The 27,581-nt window shown below is 55.1% G+C and overlaps 1 protein-coding gene across 1 annotated transcript; it reads left to right on the top strand.

The window, feature by feature from the left end:
- Positions 1 to 746: 746 nt before the first annotated feature.
- Positions 747 to 25,671, top strand: GNG2 (G protein subunit gamma 2). The gene is made up of 4 exons (XM_063399692.1): positions 747 to 1,123; positions 21,699 to 21,765; positions 23,346 to 23,461; positions 24,225 to 25,671. Exons 3-4 carry the CDS (start codon positions 23,375 to 23,377, stop codon positions 24,351 to 24,353), a joined length of 216 nt encoding a protein of 71 aa, XP_063255762.1. The 5' UTR covers positions 747 to 1,123; positions 21,699 to 21,765; positions 23,346 to 23,374; the 3' UTR covers positions 24,354 to 25,671.
- The last annotated feature ends 1,910 nt before the right edge of the window (positions 25,672 to 27,581 follow it).

The raw sequence follows: 27,581 nt of genomic DNA, 5'->3' as shown, positions 1-27,581 counted from the left end.
GTTTGGTTTGGAAAGGACCTTAAATCCCAGCCCATTGCATCCCCTGCCAGGGGCAGGGACACCTTCCACCACCCCAGGTTGCTCCAAGCTCCTTCCAACCCGGCCTGGAACAATTCCAGGGATCCGGGGCAGCCACAGCTTCTCTGGGCACCCACCTTATAAAAACCCAATCAGCTCCCTCATGCCTCAAAAATCTTCCCCCTGAAATCCCCCAAACTGGGCATGTGGGCTCATACGGAGTGAAAAGAAAATATAAAATACTGAGTGATCCCCTGAGCTGTGCCCCAAACGGGAACTTCTGAGTTGGGAAGGGTTTGAGGGACAGGGAGGGGTTTGGGAGTGCCAGGGGATGTTGGTGAGGGAAGGGTTGGGAGGGATCCAGGGTTTTGGGGGGCTCGAGGGATGTGGAATGATCCAGGCATGGAGCGCTTGGGGCAGTGCAGGGGGTGAGAGAGGGCAGGGGTGGGGTTAGGGGGGCTGTGGGTGCAGGGATGGGGTACAGGGGGGGTTTAGGGGTGTGATGGGGGGGTCAGGAGGGGCTCGGGGGGAATCTGGGGTGCGAGGGGGGTGGGTGCAGGAGCGGTGGGTGCAGGAGGGGTGGGTTTGAGGCTGTGGGGTCGGCACGGAGCGTGTGTGGGGTGGGGGCCGGGGCGTGGATGGGGCGGGAGAGGGACACGGGGCCAAAGGAGGGACCGCGACAGGGACGGGGACAGGGGATGGGCAGAGCCAGGGAGAGGGAGCGGCGCGGGCTGCGAGGCAGAGCAGGAGGCAGCGGGCTCCGGGCAAAAGCGATCCGCAAAAGCCGGGGGATCGCAGGGGAGAGGAGAGCAGCAGGAGGAGGAGAGGAGGAGGAGGAGAAGAGGAGGAGGAGGAGGAGGAAGTCGGGGCTGAGCCGCTTCCTGTAGGCAGCGGGATGAGCGCAGACAAAGCTGGGTGGGGACTCGCCGCTCGGGGCTGCTGCTGACCACCCTCCTCCTCCTCCTGCGGCCGCATCCCTCCGGCCCTCCCTCCTCCATCCCTTCCTCCATCCTTCCCTCCATCCATCCATCCCAGCGTCCGTCCGTCTGTCCGTCCCGCCGCCCGCCCGCCCCGCGGGGACCGGGGCACCGCCGCCCGCTTCCAGGTACGGCCGGGGACGGGGGGAGCGGGGCTGGGGGCACTGGGAGCGCTGGGAGCACTGGAAAGGCTGGCATTGTGAGCACTGGGAGCACTGGGAGGGCTGGCACTGGGAGCCCTGTGAGCACTGGGAGCACTGGGAGGGCTGGCACTGGGAGCCCTGTGAGCACTGGGAGCACTGGGAGGCTGGCACTGGGAGCACTGGGAGGCTGGCACTGTGGGCACTGGGAGCACTGGGAGGGCTGGTACTGGGAGCACTGGGAGGGCTGGCACTGGGGGCACTGGTAGCACTGGGAGGGCTGGCTCTGGCCGCACCGTCCGCACTGGCGCAGGTGGGGCTGGGCAGGGCGGTCCCCACGGCCGCCACCCGCTGTCCCTGACCCCCGTGGGGACCGAGCCGCTCCTGGATCGGCACGAAATCCCCCCAAAATCCCTCAATCGCCGCATCCCACCGGGACCCCGCGGGCTCGGGGGCGATGGGGGCGCGGGGGTCCCGCCCCGCCGGGGCTGGGAGCGGGAAGGTGCCTTGCACAGGGAGTTCAGTCTCGCAACAAAGGTTGGATTTAGAGGGTTTGATCCTCCTTAATCAGCTGATTTGCCATCACAGGCAAGGCTTTCGCCGTGCATGAATGAGACGTAGTGTTCTTTCTTCCCTGATTTTTTCTTTAAATCACGGGAAGGAGGGAACGGGGAGACTTTCCCAACCCCAAATCCCTGCAGCAGCCTCAGCTGGGATCAGCTCCAGCCTGGCTTGGAAGGATTTGGGGGTGATGCCCGTGCAGGTCCATCCCTACAGCCCCGTCCCTCTCCCAGCATTTCTATCAAAATCCCCATTTTTCCCAGCAGTGCTTTGGGTGAAGGATTCCCGGGAAAATCTCCGGGAAGATGAGCTCGAGGAAAACTGGTCCAGGGCTCGCTTGCCCTGTGGGAGGGGAGAATCCAGCAAAAACCTGACGGAGGGACGATTTGGAATTGATATCAGGAGGAAATTCCTGGCTGTGAGGGTGGCGAGGCCCTGGCACAGGTTTCCCAAAGAAGCTGGGGCTGCCCCAAATCCCTGGAATTGCTCCAGGCCGGGCTGGACGGGGCTTGGAGCAGCCTGGGGCAGTGGAAGGTGTGGATGGCAGGGAGTGGAATGGGCTGGGCTTTAAGGACCCTTCCCATCCCCGTCAGTGATTCCATGATCTTCACCTCCTCGGTGGAAAATGATTTATATTTAAGGAGAATCCTTGATGCCCCCTCATTAATCAATTACTAACGAGCTGCTAATGAACTTAGAGCACGGTAGCCAAAGGGCAGCGGCTGGGAGCAGCAGTGATCTGCCCCTGCTCTTCCCGCTGCTGGCTCCGGGTTCCTTCTTTCCCTATTTCCCTCGAATTGCTCTCGATCCCTCTCCTCTGCAGGGATCCCGTGCTCCTCACTCCTGGAAAAGGGGCTGGGGCCGTGTGGATGGTGGCAGCAGCCCATCCCCGGGCAGCAGGCTGCAGCCAGGCACTGAGGATTTTTCCTTATAACTGGATTTCCCTGAATGCAACTGGAGCATGCGATTTTAATCCTCTTCCCTACCATATGGCCGCTGGCTGGGTTGAAATATGACTCAATTAATTATTGCCAGGAAAGCCCTGGGGCCAAGCCTTTCTCCAGAAGGAGGTTTGGAGGTGCTCCCGGGGTTCTCACGGGGCTTTTCTCAACCCTTGCTGTGGGACTGGGGGATGTGGCTCAGCCCCATCCCACCCCAGCTTCTGTGTCAGCCCTGCAAGGCCGGGCATCGCCCCAGCTGCTCCTTGGCACCAGTTTTGGGGCTTTTTTAGGCATTTCCAGCCTGGAAGGAGGAGGCAGGGATGCTGCTCACCTGGAACACGAGTCTGGCAGTCTCAGCATCACCTGGATAATGACTGGAGGCAGCCTCTCCCCAAAAATGGGATATTCCCAGCTTCGGAGGACCTGTGGTCCTCACACGGTGCCTGCACGTGCCCGTGCTCCCTCCCAGCTCCCCTGGGAGCTGCCAGCTTTGCTCCCAGTGGAGAAGGCACCAGCATGCAGGATCTCAAGGGATTTTCTCCTTGCAGTCACGAGCTGGTGGTGGCTTCGTGGGGCACATTTTGGATCTGGGGGAGATGATAACTGCTGCTCCATGGCGTGGGAGTTCTCAAGACCAGGAGCGGGCAATCCTAGAGGGATTCCCATGGATTGATGGCTGAGAGCCCGTGAAAAAGCATCATCATCATCATCATCATCATTATTATTATTATTATTATTATTATTATTATTATTATTATTATTGCTGTTAATCCCCAAGCCCGCCTGCTGCTTTGCCACCCCGTGCCAGGTGGAAAATGCAATAAAAATGCCATTTTCCCATTTTCCCGGGGTGGGCAGTGCCCTCCCACCCAGCAGCCCCGCGGATGTTCCCGCTGGAATTCCAGGGGCTCCTGGATCCCGGTGAGTCACCGAAGGAGGACAGGCAGGCGCCGGCGCTGGCTGTTTCCATAGTAATGAGGGCTGGAGAGGCGGTGCCGGAGCCCCACGGACCCTCCGTGTCCCCAAAAAGCGCTGCCCGGCCGGGATGCTCCAGGCGGGCACGCCCGGGACACGTGGCTGCTCCTCCCGCTGGATTGCCCCGCTTTGGGCTGGGATTTAGGCCTTCACCCTGGGAAAACTCAATTTCTAGGCACGAGTGGCATCAGTTCCCAGCGTGGCTTCTCCAAGGGTCTCGCTCCTGTGCCCGGAGCGGGTTGGGAAGGCAGGATGGGAAAGCGGGGTGTGTCCGTGTGTGCCCACAGCCAGCACGGAAGGGAGGAACGAGCTGAGGGATTCGCTTGGATTCTCAGTTTTTCTTGCTTTTCAGGCTCTTTTCTCGCTGTTCTCCCTCTCTGAGCTCAGGCTCTTTGTGGGGAGGAGGGATGAGGGCAAAGGCAGGGGGGGATGGAGCCCCATTCCATGGAAACGATGTGGGTGCATCCCAGTCCACCGGCCAAGGAATTTTTTGTGTGTCCTCACACAGTTTTATTCCCTGCTCACTTCCAGCCCAGCTTTCCATGTGTATTTTTCTTTCTGGGTGCCACACGCCTGGTGCAACCCCTCCAGACCCACTCCCTTTGGAGCACAGGAGCAGCTTTGTCCACCCAAAATCCCGGGGGGAATGGCCAGGAGCTCTCCTGGTGCTGCTGCTCGTGGGGAAGCTCGGGATGGCTGCAGGGACAGAGGACAGGGACAGGGGACAGGGACAGGGGACAGGGACAGGGACTGGGGCTCCTGGCTCTCCACACCAGCTCCGAGGAGAGGCAGGTCTGAGCTGGCCGAGAGAACACGGATTTGGCTCCCTGGAGAAGCCAGGCTTGCTCCAAACCCCATCCAGAAGTGGCTGGGATGGTGTTGGTGGGGTGTGGGTGTCGGATCAGGCCAGTGATTAATTAATGATGCCATTGATTAGAGACCAGGCGGCACTGGGGGGGCGGGGAGGCAGCTGGATGCAGGAGCAGGGAATCATGGAATCACGGGGTGGCTTGGGCTGGAAGGGATCTGAGACCATCTGGGATGGGTGAGGATGCAGCAGGGCTGAGGCTGGAGTCTAAAATCGCTCCTAAAATCTCCTGCATTCCATGTGGGAATGATGGACTCCAAGCACCGGGATCAGCGGGAATAAAAATCCCTTCTGCACTGACATTGGACCAAGCGTTGAAAAATCAGCACCTTGCAGCTAAGACACCCTGGATAATTCCTGGGAAGCAGCTGCACCAGGACCTGCTTATCCTCCCAAACACAATTAGTTTTCACCTTATCTCGTCCTTCCCTGGCTTTTCACTCAGCAGTTTCCTTCCCCTCCTGTCTGTCATCATCCTCCTCGTTAGAACCCGGGTTAATTAGTTTATCCAAGGGAAGCTCCGGCGTTGCTGGATCCTGGTTGGAGTTCTCTGCTGTGGGTGATGCTCAGGCAGATTCCCGAGCCAGCTGAGCTCAGGTTGGGCATTCCAGGGCTGCTGGAATTCCAGGATAAGCTCCCTCAGCTGAGCCGGTGGCTCAGTTTAACAGGTTTATCTTGCTGTCCTCTCTTGCTCCCTGAGGGCTTTGGGAAGGAAAGTTGGCTCTGTCCATCCCTAGGATCCCTGTCCATCCCAGCTTTCCTGCCTGGACAGGTCCTGCATGGGCAGTCTGTGTGGGAAGGGGCTGCCTTGCCTGAGCCTTGGAGCTCCTCAGGGATCCGTGCTCCTTCCTGGGTCACACGAGATCCCTCCAAAGGGGAAAAACCCTTGGCAGAGCACGGGATATTCCCATTCCAACCCCTGGGTGTTCCTGCTTTCACTGGGCTGCTCAGCATCCTTCCTCCTGCTGCATCCTCAGTGCAGGGGGAGAAATCCCAGCCCCAAAGCCTGGCTGCTTCCTGCCCTTCCTGTGCCTTGAGCTGCCTGTGCCCATCCCTGCAGGCAGAGCAGGGACCACGGGGACACCGGTGCCATGGGGACACCGGTGCTGTGGGGACACCGGTGCCATGGGGACACCGGTGCCATGGGGACATCGGTGCCGTGGGGACATCGGTGCCCCGTGCCACCACCAGCGCCTCCGTGAAGAGACCAAACCTAATTCCTGACATTCCCGGAGTAAATTCGTGCTGAGGACCCCCCTCCTGCCTCTCCTCCTGCACCTGCCCGGGTAGGAAGAGCTGGAGCCCCGGTGTTCCCATGGCTGGCACCTCCAGGAGAGCGGGGACACTGCCGGGAGGGTCCATGTGCTAATTACTGTCATTATGGTTATCATGGTCATTAGGTCAGGTCGCTGTCCTGTCTCTCCTGTCGGTGCTGCTGTGCCAAGAAACCTCAGGCATAGAATCGTGGAATTCTTCAGGTTGGAAAAGGCCTCTGAAATCTTCAAGCCCAGCCATCCCCACCCATGTCCCCAAGTGCCACATCCACACGGCTTTGAAACCCCTCCAGGGCGGGGACTCCACCCTGGGCACGGTGTGCCAGTGCCTCGATTCCTGTGCGGTTTTTGCCAATTCCCTTTCAAGGATTTGTTCTCCCGGTTCCTTTTCCAGTGAGCTGAGCCCCTGCAGCCAGGGAAGAGCCATCCTGGTGGTGGCTCCCTGGGGACAGCCAGGGTGTCCCTGTGCAGAGCCTGCAGGGGTGTGGAGGAGCCGTGGTTTCCCTCCTGTTCCCATCTGAGCTGTCCCAGAGGAGACACCAGGGCCTGGATGAATTTCAGGAATATTTAACCTGTTGCAGCATCCCCCTGGGATGGCACAGGGAGCACTGCCAGGTGTCCAACAACCACAGCCTGAGGGGTGAGCCCCTCAAGGGGAATGCTGGAAGGATTCGTCAGGCTTCAGTTGTCTTAAAATCCCCCCTGAAGCCGTGAATCCCTGTGCAGGAGCTGTGGATTAGGAGGAGCTGTGTTTTGGGGTCATTTTGGGTTGTTTTGGGGTCATTTTGGGTTGTTTTGGGGTCATTTTGGGTAAGAAAGCTCCAGCTGTCAGCTGATGTGAGATGCTCAGCGTTGCTTTGATTCCTCTTTGGAGCCTTTGGTTCTGCTTTGGAGCAGGTGCAGGGAAGGGAGGGGAGGAGGAGGAGGGAGAAGGTGTTGAGAGTCAGGGGTGCCAGGAAATGTCTTCACAGTCCCTCTGTCACCAGGGGATACCGGGGCAGAGCCAGCAGGTCCCTGCCTGTGACATTTGTCATCCTTAGGGCTTTGTTCTGTCTGCGGCCCCTTAAACCTTGGGAGGAGCAGGCAGGGCTGGGTCAGAGCTCCTGAGGACAGAGAAAATTCTCAGTGCCCAGAGTGAATCCAGAGAGGCCCCAGAGCTGCTCCAAGGGCTGGAGCTGCTCTGGAGCCAGGCTGGGAGAGCTGGGAATGTTCCTCTGGAGAGGAGAAGGCTCCAGGGAGAGCTCAGAGCCCCTGGCAGGGCCTGAAGGGGCTCCAGGAGAGCTGGAGAGGGACTGGGGACAAGGGCTGGAGGGACAGGACACAGGGAATGGCTCCCACTGCCAGAGGGCAGGGATGGATGGGAGATTGGGAAGGAATCTCTGCCCTCACCCATCACTCAGGGCAGATCAGAGCTGTCACCATGTGGGTCCAGCTGTCCCCAGGATGTCCTGCAGGAACATGGCCAGGCCTTCTCCATGCTCCAGGTATTCTCCATGTTCCTTCTCAGGGGCTTCCTTTGCTGGTTCTGCAGCAGTTTGGGGTTTGTACCTGTGAACCACCCATCAGAACCTCTCTGAACCTCTCCTAGTTAATCTCCAGGCCCATGACTGCTGCTGGAGCAGCTCAGATCCTGCTGGAAAGCGCCCAAGCAGAGATTCTCCACCTTGGGAAACGCTGAACATTGACCGGGCCTGGTGGATTCCATGGCTTTGTGTAGAACCTTGGGAGGGAGCAATGACACAGTGGGGACAGAGCTCCAGTGTGACCCTGGGCAGCTTCAGGTGTTGGGAAAGGCTTTGGGTTCAGCTCTGGAAGCCTGCCTGTGCTGCATCCCTTGGATTTTGAATCTCCTGGAGACGTGGTGCTGCTTGGGCGGCCCCATCAAAACCCCTTGCATTATTTATCAGCTGGTTTAATAGAACTGCTCAGCCTCACAGCCCTGCTCAGGGATTTGTATCCGCCTCTGGTGCTTCCCTCACTCCCCATTTAATGCCAGTGGGGGGGGGAATTCTCCCTCCTCCTCCCTCCCTCCACACGGGGAATAAAAACGGGGAATAAAGGGAATAAAAAGATTATTTTAATGCAGCCAGCCAGGCTTAAGGAGAGGTATAAGCAGCAAATAAGGCAGGTGCTGATTATTATTTTTTAAGCCTAAAATCTAAGCCCTGTGTAAGTGTTTCTACGAGATGATGTAAAAGTTAGGCTGGCTTTGAACCTGCATCCTGCCTGGAACTGGGAGCCCCCAAAGAGCAGCTGCTCCCAGTGGCTTTACAGCTCAGGAAAAATACAGAAAGCCCCTGAAACAGAAGTTCCCCAGCAGCAGGCAGGCAGGGAAAGGTGTTTAATCCCGGGGCAGGCAGCTCGTGGAGCATCGTGCTGCAAAGGCAGCAATTCCAGAGGGATTAAAACTCTGGCAGTGGACACGGAGGGGGATAAATGAGGCACAGACATGGGCAGGGAGGGGATCCAGCTGCCCTGTGCTGCTTCACCCAGGCTTTGCAGCGTTCCCCAGGCTTGGAATTTTTCATCTTTTCTTCTTTTCTGCCGTGTAAGTGTGAAACGCCCGCCCAGGCTGGCGGCTTCTCCCGGCGTGTGCTGAGCGTGTGTCATCCCACAGCCGGCAGGGTGGGAGAGCTGCGCCCTTGACTCAGCAGGAAGCGTGGCAGGGATGCTCTGCCAGGGGTTTGAGGGGGAAAAATGGGCTGGTTCAGGGATTCAGGGCTCTGTGGGAAAGGTGAGGTGGTGTGTGTGAGCGGGGAGGATGGAGACAGCCAGGGCATGGTGTGGGAAAGGCTCCGAGGGAGCAGCTGGGGAGGGAAAAGGCAATTCTGCTGTTTGGCAGGAGCAGCGTGGTCAGGGAAAATGTAGGTGGGTCAGGCCTGGAGCAAAGGGAAGCTGCTGAGCACACCCTGCTGCTGCTGCCGCTGCTCCCTGCCCCAGTTCTGCCACGCTGGCCGTGCCCTCCCCCCCTCCTTCCTGGGGAAGGGCCCAGGCGTCCTCTCTGCCTCCAGACCCAGGGCCTACTTTAGCCTGGAATGCAGCAGGGCACAGGGGAGAGAGAGAGCGAGCGAGGCAGCAGCGGGGCAGGGAGTGAAATTTAATTGGGATAATATGGGTCAGCTCGGCGACCGAGCGGGGAGCGGCAGCGCCAACAACCTACTTCTGCCAGCCCGCCCGAATAACCCGGTTTGAGCTGTGCCAGGGCTCCAGCCCTGCCTGCAGCCCTGCCTGCTTCAGTTCCTGCAGCCCTGCCTGCAGCCCTGCCCTGATCCCTACCCTGATCCCTGCCTGCATCAGTTCCTGCATCCTTGTCTTGATCCACATCTGCATCCCTGCCCACATCTTGCCCACATCCCTGCCTGCATCAGTTCCTGCATCCCTGCTTGCATTTCTGCCCTGCTCCACATCTGCATCCGTGTCTGGATCCCTGCCCACATCCCTGGATCCCTGCCCACATCCCTGGATCCCTGCTCACATCCCTGGATCCCTGCCCACATCCCTGGATCCCTGCTCACATCCCTGGATCCCTGCCCACATCCCTGGATCCCTGCCCACATCCCTGGATCCCTGCCCACATCCCTGGATCCCTGCTCACATCCCTGGATCCCTGCTCACATCCCTGGATCCCTGCCCACATCCCTGGATCCCTGCTCACATCCCTGGATCCCTGCCCACATCCCTGGATCCCTGCCCACATCCCTGGATCCCTGCTCACATCCCTGGATCCCTGCTCACATCCCTGGATCCCTGCCCACATCCCTGGATCCCTGCTCACATCCCTGGATCCCTGCCCACATCCCTGGATCCCTGCCTGCACCCCTTTCTCCATCCCTGCCCTCATCCCTGCCCTCATCCCCACTGGCCTGGAGAACCCTCTCTCACAGCCTCAGCTTTGCCAGGCTGGGAAATGTCAGAGCCAGCACAAGGCACAGTAAATTCCTTTTCAAAGTTATGGATTGTGGAAATATAGAATACACAGGGATGGATTTTTTCCTTTTTTCCCTTTTTTCCCTTCTTTTTTCTCCTCCTTTTTTCCTCTCTTTTTAATCTTTTTATTTCTCTTTTCCCCCCTCCTTTTACACCCTTTTTCCCTCTCCTTTTCCTCTTCTTTCCCCCCTCAGAAACCTGCTAAACCCTCCCCCGTTGCATGTGGCTCCTCCACATGGGGATGTGGCCCTCAGCAGATGCTTCACTCACTCCACGGCTCTCTCAGAAACCCTCACAGCCCCAAGACAATGGGGTTTTATCCCCCAGCCCATGCTTAAAATGCACCAAATCCCCCCACATTGTCACAGAACTCCCATCTCCATGTGCTGCAGCCACTATTGGAGTTGTGCTAAAGGTACCAGCTCTGGATGCTGTGAAAAACCTGGAAAAAAATGGAATCCCTGAATGGTTTGGGTTGGAAGAGACCTTGAAATCATCCAGTCCCACCCCCTGCCTTGGGCAGGGACAATCCCCACTACCCCAGGTTGCTCCAAAGCCAGCCTGGATTTGAACGCTTCCAAGGAGGGAAGGAAAATTAATACCAATAAAAAAAAAGTTAAAAAAAAAATTCCCAGCCTTTTCCTTCCATGACAAGGATAGGAAGACCAGGCAGCAGCCCTGGGAATTCTGTCTGCACTCTCAGCTGGGCTGTGACCTGTTTGCTGTATTTGAAGCTTGAAATAGAGCCTTATGAGTAATGTGGTTCAGGTGCTTATCACCAATTAATTAATTCTTTTGCACGGTGGATACCTAATTAAAGCAGTCTCAGGTAATTCCTGTGGGTGGTGGGGGGGCTCAGATTAATGGGGCTGCTTAACGGGGTTGTTTCTCTGCTGATGTAACTTGGGTGATTCCCAGAGGCTGGGAAGGGTCATTGGGCTCCCTGTGAGTGTTACTTAAAATAAAATTCTAATAAAGGTTTGATCGGGGTGAAATCATCCGAGGATGATTTCTCATCACGAGGATTTCTGCAGCCCAAGGCTCTGCCTGCTGCAGGAGGTTTTTTGAGGGGAAAAAAAGTGAGGCTCTAGCCAAAAAAAAAAAAAAAAAAAGAAGGGATTTGGGGTTTATTTGAACTGAAAACCGATTTGCAGAGGGGTGGGCGCAGCAACCTGGCACGAGCCGTGGCAAAATCAGCATTGTCCTTCCCATTCCCTGTGGTCACGTGCAGGGTGCCCCTAAAATAGGATTTTTCAACCAAATCAGGGCAAAGTCTTGTCCTAAAGGGTGCCTGTGTCCCCATGCCAATGAGCAGGGAGTGGTAAATCATGGAATCATTCAGGTTGGAGGAGATCCCTGAGATGGTGGAGTCGAACCATTCCCCAGCCTTGAATTTGGGGTGATTTATTTGTGTAAGGCTCAGGGCGGGTTTGTCCTTTTCCAAATCCTCCTGGAAATGTGGTGTTGACACAGCCAAATATCAAAATCCTTCTGGAAATGTGATGCTGGGAGAAACAACTCCATCTGCAGCTCTCCCTTCATCTTCCCTTCCAATCCTCATTTCCCACCCTCCTATCAAGATCTTTATCTTGACCTGGACAATACTTAAGAGCAGGATGTTAAAAACTGAAACCCATGGCTGGATATGTTAATTAACATGAAATAATAGCACTTGGCTGCTTCCCTTAATTAAGGGTCAGGAGTTTAGAGCTGGATGAGCAAATAAGGAAGGAATTCCTGACTGGGAAGGTGGGCAGGCCCTGGCACAGGGTGCCCAGAGAAGCTGTGGCTGCCCCTGGATCCCTGGAAACGTTCCAGGCTGGATGAGCACCCTGGGATAGTGGAAGGTGTCCCTGCCATGGCAGGGGCTGGAATGGGATGAGCTTTAAGGTTTCTGCCAGGCCAGACCAGTCTGGAATTCTGTGATCAGTGTGCTGCAGATACTCTGGCCCATCCATGGATTTTGGGGAATTTCTGAAGCTGGATGTTCTCCTCTTCTCCACTCCTGTGCTGCAGCAGCCCCCGGTCTCCCAGTGACCTCTGGGTGCTGCTTTACATTTTATTAAACCTCAAAAACCCAACCCAGCCCCCCAAAAACCCCATGAAACCTCAAGGCACGTTCATTTTTGGTGACGTGCAGCTGTGGCAGGGCTGAGCCCTGGTGGGGAGCACAGGGTTGGAGCTGGAGCTGGTGTGACAGGATGTGTCACACGTGTGTGACATTATCTGTCCTGCTGGGGTGTCACAGCCCAGGCCCCTTCCCTTCTGTGTCACAGCAGGAGGAGATGCCAGCCTTGCTCCCCAGGACCTGGGCATCCTTATTCCTGGGATCTAGGCACCCTTATTCCTCAGGATTTGGGGATCCTTATTCCCTGGTATTTGGGCATCCTCATTCTCCCAAATTTGGGCATCCTTATTCCTCAGGATTTGGGGATCCTTATTTCCCAGTATCTGGACATCCTTATTACCTGGTATTTGAGCATCCTCATTCCTCAGGATTTGGACATCCTTATTCTCTGGTATTTGGGCATCCTCATTCCCCAAAATTTGGACATCCTTATTCATCAGGATTTGGGCATCTTTATTTTCCAGTATTTGGGCATCCTTGTTCCTCAGTATATGGACATCCTTGTTCCCTGGTATTTGGGCATCCTCATTCTCCCAAATTTGGACATTTTTATTCCTCAGGATTTGGACATCTTTATTTTCCAGTATCTGGACATCCTTATTCCTGGTATTTGGGCATCCTCATTCCTCAGGATTTGGACATCCTTGTTCCCTGGTATTTGGACATCCTTATTCCCTGGTATTTGGACATCCTTATTCCTCAGGATTTGGAAGTCCTTATCCTTCAGGATTTGGACATTCTTATTCCTCAGCATTTGGACAGCCTTGTTCCCAAGTATTTGGGCACCCTTATTTCTCAAATATCTGGGAATTTGTATTTCCCTCTGTATGGGCTTTCTCAACCCTCAGGATCTGGGCATCCTTATTCCCTGATATTTTGGCAGACCTGAATTCCCCAGTATTTGGGCATTCTTCTTTCCCAGTATTTGGACACCCATGTTCAGAATTTTGGGCATTCTCATTGCCCAGGTATTTGGGAATCTCAGTGTTTGGGTATCCCTGAATTCCCCACTATTTGGGTGTCCATGTTCCCAGTGTTTGGACATCTTAATTCCTCAGTATCTGGGCATCCTTATTCCTGAGGATTTTAGCAGCCCTAAATTCCCCAATATTTGGACATCCTTATCCCTTAGAATTTGGGCATTCTTATTCCCCGAGTATTTGGGATTTCTTTTTTCCCCTCTTTTATGGGCACCCTTCTTCCTCAGTCTTTGGGCATCATTATTCCCCAGGCATCTGGGAATTCCTGATTTGCCCTTTGTGTGGGCATTTGCATTCCTTGGTGTTTGGGCATCTTTGAATTACCCAGTAGCTGGAAATTCCTCAATATTTGGGCAGCTTTGTTCCTTGGTGTTTGGGCATCTTTGACTTCCCCAGGAGCTGGGAATTCCTTGATATTCCTTGGTTTTTGGGCATGTTATTCCTTGATATTTGGGCGTTCTCATTCCTCAGAATCTGGGCATCCTCATTCCCCAGTACTTGGCCAAGGTGAGGGAACACCCAGGCCCTGATCTGCTCCCACCTCTGGGATTATCCCTTTTTCCCAGGGTTTTCCCCCAGATAACAGCCCTAGAGCAGGTTTGGAGTTTGCTCAACAACCAGAACATTCCCCAGTGGCATTCCCATAATTCTGGACCCTTCTTCCAACCCTGGAGCAGCTCTGTGCTCCCTCCCTGTGCCAGTGGGATGGAGAGAGCCAAAATCTTGTAGGAATGGTGGCAGGAGGGACCAGAGCAGGCTGCTGGTCCTTCACCTGAACGATCTTTTTTTAAAAAAAAAAACCACAAAACCACTAAAAAACAAAACAAGGAAGTCGAGGTTGGTTCCTGTTTGCTTCAGTTTGAGCCATTAGGGGCCGGAGAGAAAACAAACTGAGGTTCCCCGTGCACCTGGGCAGGGAATGCTCCAGGGAAAAGGGACACCCCAGGAATGCCAGGCCTGAGCCCCCTGACTCCCTCTGAGCTCCACTCGTGCTCAGCTCTGGCACACAAGGTGGGTGAAGGGCACATCCCAGTGCTGAGCTCTTCCTTCCAAGCAAAATTCGGGAAGAGAAAAAGAAAATACCCTTTGCCTTGCCTTGGTAATTCCCATCTTTGGAAATTCCCATCCGAGGCTGGGCTGCGCAGGGCTTGGAGCAGCCTGGGATGGTGGAAGGTGTCCCTGCCGTGGCAGGGGGTGGAAGGAGATGATTTTAAAGTCCTTTCCAAGCCAAATTATTCTGGGATCAATAAATGGGGCTGCAAGGGGCGCCCATCCCGCCTCTCCCGTTGGGCGGGAGGGATGGGATGCTGCCGGGATAACGGAGCTGCTGCCATGGAAACAGGCTCGTGGGTTTTTTCCCCGCTCTGTTGTCTCTCAGCTCATTTATTTATTTATCTGCCAGCACATCTCTGACCTGCAAGCCGCTTCCTGGAGATTTAAACACCGTGTTGGACATCTGGTATTAAAAAAAAAAATGGTTGGGAAAGGGAATAAAATCCCCTGGAGAGGGGCTGGGAGCTGTGGCTGGAAGCAACACTCAGGATTAAGGTTTTCTTTGCCCCAGGGAAGCTCACAGGCACAAATGGAGCTCAGACCATTTTCTTTCCTTAAGGAAAGAGTGAAACATGTGGAATTTGGGCGTATCAAGGCTCCTTTCCCAGCCGGATCTGTAACTCCTGTTGGGATGGATGAGACTGTCCCATCTCCCACCCCCTGGAAAACGTGGCTCTGCTATTTTCTGGTTTGCCTGTTGTATTTTTATACTTTTTTGGGATATATTTAGCAATTTTTTTTTCAGCTGAGCCACCTATTTTTAGCCATGGCTTTTAGCAAAAGCCACGAGATGCCTGGCAAAGCCGTCCAGCCCCTCACAAGGAATTCCCACGCTCCAGCACCAGCCCTGTTCCCAGTTATCCCTTCTGGATGCTGCGTCCTGGCTGGTTTTGGGGAGGAAAAGGCAGTTTTTGGGAGAACCTGCTTGTCTCAGTGGGGATGCAGCGAGCTGGGCTGGGCTCAGCTCTTGGGAAGCACAGGGACAAGGAGAAATCCCAGCAGGAATGAGGTTTGGGACAAAATTCTCCATTATAATACTCAGCCTGGATGCTTTTCTGGACCAAAAAAACCCTTTTGTGACCAAAAAAACCCCTTTTTTGACCAAAAAAATTCCTTTTTTCTGAACCCAACCCCCCCTGGGTGGTGCCTGCCTGGTAGGAACAACCCTGATCCCTGCTCTCCCCAAATCCTGCCTGTCCCAGGAGGATTCACCCCCTTTGCTATAACTGAGCAGAAAATGCTGGTGCATCAGGGGTGGAAAATATGACTTTTTTTGACAGAAAGGAGCAGGGAGGCTGCTGATTTCACCCCAAAAAGGAGCTGTTTTTCAGGGTGGGGGATGCTGCTTTCAGTTTTTGTGGTGAGGGGGAGGAGAGGTGCTGGCCTGGCCAATGTCAGCACTTTCTGTCTCACTCCTGCTTTTCCTTTTGGTTCGGAGGGGAGAGAGACAGATGGGTTTTATAGAAAGCAGAGAAAAACCTTGCTGGGAGGTTAAAAAAAGTCTGGAAAATTGAATTATGGAATCATTCAGGTTGGAGGAGAAGCCCTCTGGGGTCGTTTCCCCACCACTGATGTCCCCAAGTGCCACATCCACGTGGATTTAAATCCCTCCAGTGACTGTGCTGCCAATTCCAGTGCCTCTTCCTGCCTATTCCCATTTCTGGAATAGGAGAGGATGTACCACAGGTTTACAGCTGGAAGGGAGCACAGCTGGGTGGGCAGAGACCCCGAGAGGTGCAGGAGGTGTCTCGTGGTGAGGTCTCACTCAGGGCCAGTTTGCATTTCCAGGAATGGCAGGAATTGCTTTCCAGGGATGCTTCCCGGGGTTAGTGCTGCCTTTGGACAGTGACAGACCCAGCCCAGTGCAAAATGTGCTTTGAGAGACCCCTTCTGTGATGGCAGTGCCTGTTTGGGGTGATTGCACTAATTAATCACCCTTGAAATCATAAAATTGTGGAATGGTTTGGGTTGGAAGTGGCCTTGGAGCTCTCCCAGTTCCACTTAGGACACCTTCCACTATCCCAGGTGGCTCCAAGCTCCATCCAACCTTGGACACTTCCAGGGATGGGAAATTTCCATTTTTTTAACATTTAGGAGAATTCCAATCTCCACCCACTCAGACCTTGAGCTAAAACCCAACCAAAAGAGGATGAAAACCTTCCGGAGGTGGTTCAGCTGCGGTGCCGCGGGTTTGGAGCTGGATCCAGCCCCAGGATTCATTCCAGGATCCCCCAGATCCACAGCTCCCAGCTCTGTGCAGGGCTGGACGAAGCCAAATCACCCAAATCACTGCTGCAGGCAGAGCTGGGAAGGGAGGAACAGGAGGGGAGGAACAGGAGGGCAGCTTAGCAGAAAAAAAAAAAAGGAGAACCCAGAAATGCTCCTTTGGCCGGGGCTTTTTGGGGCTGGATGTGCCACTGGGTGTGGAAATGCATCCAGGAATCCAGGGAGGTGGCCCCTGGCCTGGAGCAGTGCTGGCTTTTAGCTCAGAGCACTTTCAACCCCACTCTCATCCCATCAAGCTGCTCCACATCCACATTTCTTGCTCCACATCACGGATAAAAGGTGGAGATTTTGGGAAGGCTGCAATGAGCAGAGCAAGAGCTGGCCCAGCTGCATCAGGGATGTGCCTCGCTGTTTGCCCACCTAAATCCCAATTTTTGGTGCCTGTTTGGTGACAGAAAAAAAAAATGTCATTCAACAAAGGCTCTTCATTCAGCAGACAGCAACAAATGAGGTTTTTTTTAGAGCTTTGGGACCAACTAGCAAAAACCAGCAGCAACATTTTTGTGTCCAGACATTGACTGCCAGCGTTTTTCATGGAATCACAGAAAATTTTGGGTTGGAATGGATCTTAAAGTTCATCCCACTCCACCCCTGCCATGGCAGGGACACCTTCCTCTGTCCCAGGTTGCTCCAAGCCCTGTCCAGCCTGTGGCAGGCTCAGATTTTTTGGGAAATCTGTGCCAGGGTCTCACCACCCTCCCAGGGCAGGGATTTAAGCCAAGCCAAGCTGCTGGAGCCCCTTCCTCTCCTTCAGCCCCAGCTCCTCTTTACTCATTGCAGTCAACCAAACACCACCCCAGAAAGCATCCTCAGATCCAAGGGAAAATGCCAAAATATTCATCTGGGTTTTTCCCCAGAATTCAGCCCAGATTTCCCCTATTTTTTCCCCTTTTTTCCCCACAATTTTTCCCCATTTTCCTCCCAATTTTTGCCCTTTTTTTTTTCTTTCCCATTTTTTTCTGTTTTCCATTGTTTGTTTGCCGTTTCTCCGTTTCTTCTCCATTTTCCATCGGATCTTTTCTGGGATTTTTCCCTCGAAATTTATCCCAGATTTGCCCCATTTTTTTGCCCCATTTTTTCCTCAATCTTTCCCCACTCCCCCCTCAAGTTTTGCCTTTTTTTTTTTTTTTTTTTCTGTTTTTTTGCCTTTTTTTTTGCCATTTTCGCTGCTTTTTTTCCATTTCTTCACTGTTTTCCATCGGATCTTTTCTGGGATTTTTCCCCAAGAATAGATCCTGGATTTTTTCCCAGGAATGCTGGTTCTGGAGGGTGATGCCTGGGCACCCCCTGCATCATTGAGATTTTCCCCATTTTTCCCCCCATTTTCCCCTCAATTTTTCCCTGCCTCCCCCAAATTTTAATGCTTTTTTTGCCCTTTTTTCCCATTTTTTTCCATTTTCTGCTGTTTTTTCACTGTTTCTTCACCATTTTCCATCAGATCTTTTCTGGTTTTTTTCCCCCAGAATTGATAATGGATTTTTTTGCAGGAACACAGGTTCTGGTGGGTCTGGGAGGGCCAGGTGATGCCCAGGTACCCCCTGCATCACTGAGATTTTCCCCATTTTCCCCTCAATTTTTCTCTTCTCCCCCTCCAATTTTCACTGGGTTTTTGTCCATTTTTTTGCCATTTTCTGCTGTTTTTTCACTGTTTCTTTGCCGTTTCCCATCAGATCTTTTCTGGGTTTTTTCCCCCAGAATTGATAATGGATTTTTTTGCAGGAACACAGATTCTGGTGGGTCTGGGAGGGCCAGGTGATGCCCAGGTACCCCCTGCCCATTGGGCACTTCTGGGCCAGGCTCCTCTTGGACATTGATGCCACCTATGAGAGGGGAGATTGGAAAAATCTTTGAGCGTGGCCTTTAGAGGGAAGTTCATTTTCCTGGCATTATTCCTGGCAGTATTCCCTGTATTTCCTAGCAGTGACATCCCCCCCTAGGCTGGCACAGGGATGGGACTGCCAGAGCCAGGACTGGAGGTGAGAAGATGCAGAGAGCCTGCCTGACCCCGTTTGGGGAATTTGGGAATTCCCGGGATGCTGGGGCGGGATGGGACACAGGTCACTGAGGAGCTGTGCCACCATTATCCCAATTTATCTCCAAGTTTTCTCCAGCAAAGCTCAGCTGGAGCTGGCCAGCTTTTTTGGTCTTAGGCACCAAAATCCCAAGAGTGAAGTGAAATCCCAAAACCCAGCCAGCATTTCCTGGTGTTCCCATTTCCAGGGGGCTGCTCTCACACCCAGAGCTTTGCCTGCAGTGAAAGGAGTTCCAAGGCTCTCCCAAGGGATTGCAGCAGTGCCTTATTCCCCTCATTTAATGGCACGTGTGTGCCTGGATAATGGGATTCCTGCCTTGGAGCCCACAGGTTAATGAGTTCTTCCTCGTTATTTCCATGCTAATGATGTTTAACATGGCCAGGACATGGATATTGCCTCTTTTGGGCTCTGTAATTACAGCTCGGGACCTCGCCGGGTTGTTTTGATATTTGTCTGCTGTGCAGGGGGTGATTGATTGATTGTGTGTGGAAAGGGTTGGATTGGTTTAAAGGATGCAGAAAGCTCCAGAGGGATTTGGGACAAGGGCTGGAGGGACAGGACATGGGGAATGACTTCCACTGCCAGAGGGCAGGGGAGGGATGGGAGATTGGGAATTGGGAATATGAGGGTGGGACCAGGTTACCCAGAGAAGCTGTGGCTGCCCCTGGATCCCTGGAAGTGTCCAGTGACAGGTTGGACAGGGCTTGGAGCACCCTGGAAGAGTGGAATGGGATTTAAGGTCCCTTCCAACCCAAACCATTCCATCTCTCCATGATCCAATCCAAACAAAAAAAAACCAAAAAACATAACAAAAACCACCACAACAACAAAACCAAAAAACCCCCAAAACCCAAAAACAAAAACAAAAACCAAAAACCAAACAAAACACAAAAAAACACCAAAACCCCCCTCACAAAAACAAAACAAAACAAAACAAAAAACCACCAAAAAACACACACAAAAAAACCCCCCACAAACCCCATGGAATTTTGGGGTTGTTCCTGGTGGTTCCACACCTTCCTGGGGGCACAGCGGGGTCTCCTCTCTCTGGGGTTTAAAAGCTGCTTTTGTGGCTGCCCTGTTGGAGCAGCTTCACCAGGGGTGGGACATTGAGGAGCTGTTGGAGCTGTTTCTCTGGGGTGGGACATTCTCTCACTTTGAAGTGTCATCTGCTGCTTTTTTTTTTGTTGTTATTCATGGTGGAGGAAACGCCCCAGGTTTCCCCAGGGGTGGAAATGCTCTAAACCCATCACTGGCCCCAAACTGGTTCTTGGTTTTTTCTTGAAGCACTGCAGAGTGGCTGAGGGTGTGGTGGCTCCTGGGAGGCTCCTCTGAGTTACCCCAGAGTCCCCAACATTGTCCCTGTTCTCACAGGTGACCCCTCCCAGGAGAGTTCCACCCTTCCCTCCTGTATTTTTGGGGCTGTTTTCCCTGTTTTAGTGTCCCTGGCGCTGGCTGTAGTAAGAGCAAGGGAGGGTTTCCTCACAGGAGGGTGCCAGGAGGGTTGGAAATACAGAATTATTTAAAGATCAGGGATGTAACAGCCATGGGGATGCTCTCAGCTGCCCTCCCTGCTCCTGTGGATCCAAAACATGGAATGAGTGAAGTCCCTGAATGCCACTGGAGCAGCTCCTGGGTATGAAAGGGCACAATATGGAATTGTTTAGGTTGGAAAAGCCCTCTAAGTTCGAGCCCTCAGCACTGCCAGTCCCATATCCCACATGCCACATCCACAGGCTTCTGCAGCACTTCCAGAGGTGCCATTTGCTGCCTTGGGGGGTCCCTGTGGCACCCACAGCAGGCAGCAGCAGCCTCTGGGCTGACCCTGCCCCAGCTCTCCCTGGTGCTGTGCCACAACCACGGCACCTTCCACAGCCTTGCAGGGCAAGGAGAAGCAGGGGGGATGCACCCTGTGCTCCAACCCTTCTCCAGCCACGAAAAAAGTGAGGAGAGAGGAGCTAAACCCACATGGAAGCGACAGCACGGGCTGAGCTGAACCTGCAGGGATGGCCCAGGGCTGAGGGGGGCACATCCAGCAGGAGCTGGGGCTGGCACTGGGGTCAGGGCTGGCACTGGGGTCAGGGCTGGGGCACTGGGGTCAGGGCTGGAACTGGGGTCAGGGCTGGCACTGGGATCAGGGCTGGCACTGGGGTCAGGGCTGGAACTGGGATCAGGGCTGGAACTGGGGTCAGGGCTGGCACTGGGGTCAGGGCTGGAACTGGGATCAGGGCTGGAACTGGGGTCAGGGCTGGAACTGGGATCAGGGCTGGGGCACTGGGGTCAGGGCTGGAACTGGGATCAGGGCTGGCACTGGGGTCAGGGCTGGAACTGGGATCAGGGCTGGAACTGGGGTCAGGGCTGGCACTGGGGTCAGGGCTGGAACTGGGATCAGGGCTGGCACTGGGGTCAGGGCTGGAACTGGGATCAGGGCTGGGGCACTGGGATCAGGGCTGGGGCACTGGGGTCAGGGCTGGGGCACTGGGGTCAGGGCTGGCACTGGGGTCAGGGCTGGCACTGGGATCAGGGCTGGGGCACTGGGGTCAGGGCTGGCACTGGGATCAGGGCTGGCACTGGGGTCAGGGCTGGCACTGGGATCAGGGCTGGCACTGGGGTCAGGGCTGGAACTGGGATCAGGGCTGGCACTGGGATCAGGGCTGGCACTGGGATCAGGGCTGGCACTGGGGTCAGGGCTGGAACTGGGATCAGGGCTGGCACTGGGATCAGGGCTGGCACTGGGATCAGGGTTGGGGCACTGGGATCAGGGCTGGAACTGGGATCAGGGCTGGCACTGGGATCAGGGCTGGCACTGGGATCAGGGTTGGGGCACTGGGATCAGGGCTGGAACTGGGATCAGGGCTGGCACTGGGATCAGGGCTTGAACTGGGATCAGGGTTGGGGCACTGGGGTCAGAGCTGGCACTGGGATCAGGGCTGGCACTGGGATCAGGGCTGGCACTGGGGTCAGGGCTGGAACTGGGATCAGGGCTGGCACTGGGGTCAGGGCTGGGGCACTGGGATCAGGGCTGGCACTGGGATCAGGGTTGGGGCACTGGGGTCAGAGCTGGCACTGGGATCAGGGTTGGCACTGGGGTCAGGGCTGGAACTGGGATCAGGGCTGGCACTGGGGTCAGGGCTGGCACTGGGGTCAGGGCTGGCATTGGAATCAGGGCTGGGGCACTGGGATCAGGGCTGGCACTGGGGTCAGGGCAGCGTTGCCCAGGAGCTGCTCCTTGCAGCCCAGCACCAGTTCTGTGCAGCAGAGAGCTCCCTCCACACCCCTGTGCATCCTCCAGCCCGGCTATGGGGCTGCCAGCAGCCCTGGGCTGACTGAAACCTCTTCCTGTGCTGAAAACCTCGCTGGGTGCAGCCAGAAAATGTCACTGGGGGCTGGGCTGGCACGGCATGGCACGGGGCGGGGGGACACGGGGAAGGAGCCTGGGATGTGGCACCCGGCGTCTGCCAGGGACCTCGGGGTCCCTGGTGCCACCAATGATGGTCCCACGGGCTGAGTTTCGTTTTCTGTTCTCTTTGTTTGAAGGCAGTGAAGGGCCAAGAGGAGCAGAGCTTCCCTTAGAGGCACAAATCCCCAGAGAGATCGGCTTCTGGTAAAAAATAATCTTTCTTTGTGCTCCCCTCCTCATCCTCACACCCCGGCTGGCCCTGGCACGACTCCTCCTCCAAGCAGGCACCAGTGCTGGGTTGATTCCTTCTGTAAATCCCTCTCTCCAAACACTCTAAACCCCTTAAGATGAGCTTGAGCTGGGCATGCCCTCACCTTTTCCTTAAAATTCCCTTGTTTTAGGGCTTGCCCCATTGCCCAGGGGTCTCACTGTGCCCTGCTACAGCACATCCTGAAAAAAACCCCACATTTTGGAGCCCCAGCCAGGCAGGAGAGCTGCTGGAGGAGCTGGATGCTGGGACCCTGCTGCCTCTGCCAGAGCTCACTGCTGGTGGAAGGTGCCGGAAAAACATCCGGGATCCAGCCTGGAGTGGCCTTAATGAGCATCCCCCCCCTCCCTGCCTGGGGTAGAAATCTCCAGAAACAGGAAACTCCAGCATCCTGTTTAGCATCTCAATGTGCAAATTGGCAGCAGGGACAAAGCCAGCAGGCCAGGGGACACCGGACACACACTGGGCACAGCACAGGCTGCATGGTGGGCAGGGAAGGAGCCTGGCACAGAAATGCTGCTCCCCTATTCCTGCTGCTGTCCCGGGCTGTCATGGAACAGCAAACACCAGAGCACAGCTCAGCTGGGGCCCTGCTGCTGCAGGCTGGGCTCTGGACACTCCCGGTGTCACCAAAGTGGCATCCCTGCTCTGGGGACAGCAGGGAGGACACCCTGGCAGTGTGTCCCTGATCTGGGGACAACGGGGAGGACACCCTGGCAGTGTGTCCCTGATCTGGGGACAACGGGGAGGACACCCTGGCAGTGTGTCCCTGCCCCGGGTCAGCACCTCCCATGCTCAGCACCTCACTTCGATGGCTCTGACACTCCCAAAGCCACCCTCAACCCCACGTTTTGGTGGCTCTGAGCCCCCCAAAACCATCCTCAACCCCACGTTTTGGTGGCTTTGACATTCCCAAAGCCATTCCAGCCCCACGTTTTGGTAACTCTGGCACTCCCAAAGCCATCCTCAGCCCCACGCCATCCTCAGCCCCACGTTTTGATGGCTCTGGCACACCCAAAGCCACCCTCAACCCCACGTTTTGGTGGCTCTTAGCCCTCCAAAACCATCCTCAGCCCCACATTTAGGTGGCTCTGAGCCCCCCAAAGCCACCCTCAGCCCCACGTTTTGATGGTTCTGAGCCCCCCAAAACCATCCTCAACCCCACGTTTAGGTGGCTCTGACACTCCCAAAGCCATCCTCAGCCCCATCCCATCCTCAGCCCCACGTTTTGGTGGCTCTGACCCCCCCCAAAGCCACCCTCAGCCCCACGCCATCCTCAGCCCCACGTTTGGATGGCTCTGGCACACCCAAAGCCATCCTCAACCCCACGTTTTGGTAACTCTGACACTCCCAAAGCCATCCCAGCCCCACATTTTGGTGGCTCTGACACTCCCAAAGCCACCCTCAGCCCCACGCCATCCTCAGCCCCACATTCTGGTGTCTCTGAGCCCCCCAAATCCAGGGGGCTGCAGGGCTGGGGCAGCCCAGGGCTGACCCTGGCGCGTTCTGCCCGCAGCGCGCCCCGGGAGCGCCCCTGGCCTGCCCATGGCTAGCAACAACACTGCTAGCATCGCCCAGGCCCGCAAGCTGGTGGAGCAGCTGAAGATGGAGGCCAACATTGACAGGATAAAGGTAGGGACCCTCGGGAACTGCCCCCAGGAATGCTGGTGCTGCTGCCCGGAGCTCGTGGGGGGAGCTGGGGTGTGGAGCCAGGTGGTGTTTGGAGGGGATGCTCTCAGTTCAGGTATTTCTGACAGCCCTGGCTGAAGGCACTGGGAGATGGGATCATGGAATCCAGGTTGGAGGAGACCTTAAAGCCCTTCTCATTCCATCCTCCTGCCAGGGACATCTCCCGCTGTCCCAGGTTGCTCCAGCCTGGCCTTGGACATTCCCAGGGGTGGGAGGCAGCTGGAAGCATCACCTTGTGGGGTGGTGGGAAGGAGTGAGAGTCCCCAAGGCATCTCAGCTCCTTGCTAAGAGCTTAAATCCAGGGGGAGAAGTGCTCCAGGGCCGGGATGAGCTCTGGTGGCTTGGGAGCTGCTGGAATAAGGAGCGAGGGTGGTGGGTGAGGGCAGGAAACGCTGCTGTGGATGCTCCTGCCAAGGGATGCGTGGGAGAGCAGCATCCCTGCCAGGGATGATAAAGTCAGTCCTTGTCAGGTGAAGGCTGGGAATGGGGGGAGGCTGGGAAGGCTGGGAATGGGAACACAGAGCCCAGAGGTGAAGAGCCAGCCCACAGCCAGCCCCAGCAGGGATGCGCTGTTGGTCAGGTTCTCCTCTCACATCTGATGTTCCCTGCCCAGGGATGCTGCCAGCCCTTCCCTGCTGGTGGCACCTCTCCGGGTGGGACATCCCCATCCCCTGTCCCTAACCCAGGGCTCCTCCTGCTCCTGCAGGTGTCCAAGGCAGCAGCAGACCTGATGGCGTACTGCGAAGCCCACGCCAAGGAGGACCCGCTATTGACCCCCGTCCCGGCCTCAGAAAACCCCTTCAGAGAGAAGAAGTTCTTCTGTGTGATCCTGTAAACCCTGGAGGAGCCTGACGGGCACTCAGGCCACCCTGAACACTGGTGTAGAGTTTTTAGCAATGGGGACGACCTGCTGGTCCGCAGCATTTAAACAAAAATAAGTAAAAAACACGGCCTGGAAGCTACAGAGATGTGCATGTTTAAAGAACCTGGCCACCTTTGGGGGAATCTGATGATCTGCATTGCGAGGCAAAAGATCTGAAGTCTGTAGAGTTGCCTAGAAAGAGAAAAACAAAACAAACAAAAAAAATCCCATGTAAAGAATAAATCTGTGTCACTTTTCCGCTCCCAAAATCGTTTGATCGTTCCGTATTCAAAGCACCAGAGCTGTGCCGAGCAAAGTTAACTGCTAAGGATGTGTATAACCTTCTTGGAATGGTATTGTTGGTTTCTTTCCAAGCTAATATTTTTTGATTTGTCAGATATATAGCGACAGGTCAGGTGGCTGTGCCGTTACTCAGTGTTTGGTCTTGTGCTTTTTTCATTTCTGGCTGTAGCGTAGCAGGAGGGGCTGGAGGGGACACGGGCAGCTCCGTGTGCCCAGCAAACCCCACTTTTTACCCATTCTCTCTATGGTTAGCTTTGGTTCTGCGAGTAGAAGTGATTCCTGTGTCGTGCTTGGTGCCCCATAGCCCTGTGATGACATTCAGTGGTAGTGCATGAGAGTTGAATTCCGTCCATCCGCTCCACACTTTTTTTTCCAGCGTTTGGCACCACGTGCTGGTGGAGGAAGCCGTAGGGAGGGAACAGAGGCGATTCTGAAAGCAAAGAGAGCTCCTGAGATGCCTTAGACGTGCCTGAAATACCTCCTGCCGTAGGGCAGGGGCCAGCCCGGCTGCAGGGCGAGCCAGAAATCCGAAAATCAAAGTCGAAAATCAAACTCGACCGCTTCTCTCCGGGTCTTTCCTTCCTCCTACACCTCTGTGCCTCTGCCCTCCTCGCTTGGCCCTGCTCTTCCCCCGGGTCCTGGTGGCTCTTCCCTCCCTCGGGGCTGGTCTGGAATGTTGCTGGGATGTTGTTCCGTGCTGGGATGCTGCCTCAGGGTGGGATACAGCCCCGTGGTGGGATGCTGCTCCAAAATGGGATGCTGCTCCTCCATGGAATGTTGCTCCACGTGGGATGCTGCTCCACCATGGAATGCTAATCCACCATGGAATGCTGCTCCATGGTGGGATGCTGCTCCATGGTGGGATTCAGCTCTATGGTGGGATGCTGCTCCTCCATGGAATGCTGCTTTTCCATGGAATGCTGCTCCATGACGGGATACAGCTCCATGGTGGGATTATGCTCCATGGTGGGATGCTGCTCCTCCATGGAGTGCTGCCCCACCATGGGAAGCTGCTCCTCCATGGAATGCTGCTCCATGGTGGGATTCTGCTCCGTGATGGGATTCTGCTCCTCCATGGAATGCTGCTCCTCCATGGAATGTTGCTCCATGGTGGAATTCTGCTCCATGACGGGATACAGCTCCATGGTGGGATTATGCTCCGTGGTGGAATGCTGCCCCATCATGGGAAGCTGCTCCTCCATGGAATGCTGCTCCATGGTGGGATTCTGCTCCATGGTGGGATGCTGCTCCGTGGTGGGATGCTGCTCCTCCATGGAATGCTGCCCCACCATGGGAAGTTCCTCCTCCATGGGATGCTGCTCCATGGTGGGATGCTACTCCAAAATGGGATGCTGCTCCACCGTGGGATGCTGCCCCATCATGGGATGCTGTCCCACCGTGGGATGCTGTCCCACCGTGGGATGCTGTCCCACCGTGGGATGCTGTCCCACCGTGGGATGCTGTCCCATCATGGGATGCTGTCCCACCGTGGGATGCTGTCCCACCGTGGGACACTGCTCTATGTTGGGATGTTTCTGCCCCTTCCTGCCCCCTCCTGCTCCCCCGTTCCCGCTGCCCCCTCCCCACGTTGGGCAGGGCCAGGGCAGCAGTCCCGGGCGCCGTGGGGCCGCCCCTTCCCAGAGGTGCCTGATTCCCTGTTTACACACGGCCTGGCCTCTGCTCCAGGCTGGGCAGTTATTCCCAGGTCTGCTCCATCTGCTCCCGGCTCCAGGGGACACACGTCACCTCTCCAGGCCCCTCCTTGGGCCTGTACTTTTGTGGATGTGGCTTGTCTCTCCTTCCTGCTGCTAAACACCTCCTGGCTTTCCCCTGCTCCTCTGTCCTCCTGGGAAACTTTGGGAATCGTCACTTTGGGAAGCATAATGTGGAGATTTCTGTACTAAAGGAGCTGGGTGTCACAAAGGTCACAAAGGTTAAAAATCCCTGTGGATCCAGGAGGGCAAAAGTCTTTAGGTACCTTTTGGTAACTCTTTCTAGCCCATTTAAAAAAAAAAAAAAAAAAAGTGCTTTTTTGGTTTTTCTACCTTTTCATAGTCTTTTTCTAGTTCTTCTACAGGGAAGGCCAGTTCTTCTCACACTGGACTCCAGACTTTTGGCACCTGGGAATGTTTATAAGCCACAAGTAGCCTAGATGGTCCCAGCCCCCCACCCAAATTCCCTCAATTTTGATCTTTTTACTACAGCTCCCGTGGATTCAGGATGAAGGATGGGTGAAGTGGTTTGCTCTGCAGCTGGTTTCACTCATGGTTTTACCAGGCAGAGATGTAAAAACCCCATCCTGAGTGTTGTTTTTCCTTTTTAATCAGATTTATTGTCACAGAGAGTGAAGAGCAGCCGGTCTGACCCGGGGCTCCCACCCCAGCCTTTCTCAGACACTGTCACAAAAGTGGTTTGTAAGAATTTTTCTAACGACTTGCCTATTTTACAACTCGAATTCTTAATAACTTAGACGACAAAATAAAGCTGCATGAACATGGGGGAGCGGGGAGGGGGAGATTTTCAATTAACCCAGACTACTCATGGGAGGTGTTTTACGTTGCTGCGCTTGATTTTCTGTCACTCGTGGTGTTGCCATTGGTGTACTGCCAGGTATTTCACCCCCGTATTTCTATTTACACAGATCTGCCTTTGTTAGCCAAGCAGAGATCGCCTGCCAAGGTTGTTCCCCCTCCTCACAACAAAAAATCCCACCCATCCCTCCATCCCCATGCTGGATTTCCAGCCTGGTCTCAAATGACATCCCACTACCCCCAGGCTTTTAAAGGAAAAACAAAAATATCTGGAGTACTGGAAAAAGGACTTTTATTGTCTGCAAAGGTTGCTGGTGGCAGTCTGTCCGTGGGCTGCCACCCTGCCAGCAGCAGGATTTTGGGGAGG

Source organism: Prinia subflava, chromosome 5 (assembly GCF_021018805.1).
Source record: "Prinia subflava isolate CZ2003 ecotype Zambia chromosome 5, Cam_Psub_1.2, whole genome shotgun sequence".
Taxonomy (NCBI): Eukaryota; Metazoa; Chordata; class Aves; order Passeriformes; family Cisticolidae; genus Prinia; species Prinia subflava.
Note: the sequence above shows the minus strand (reverse complement) of the source record. Positions and strands in the feature narration are given on the sequence as shown.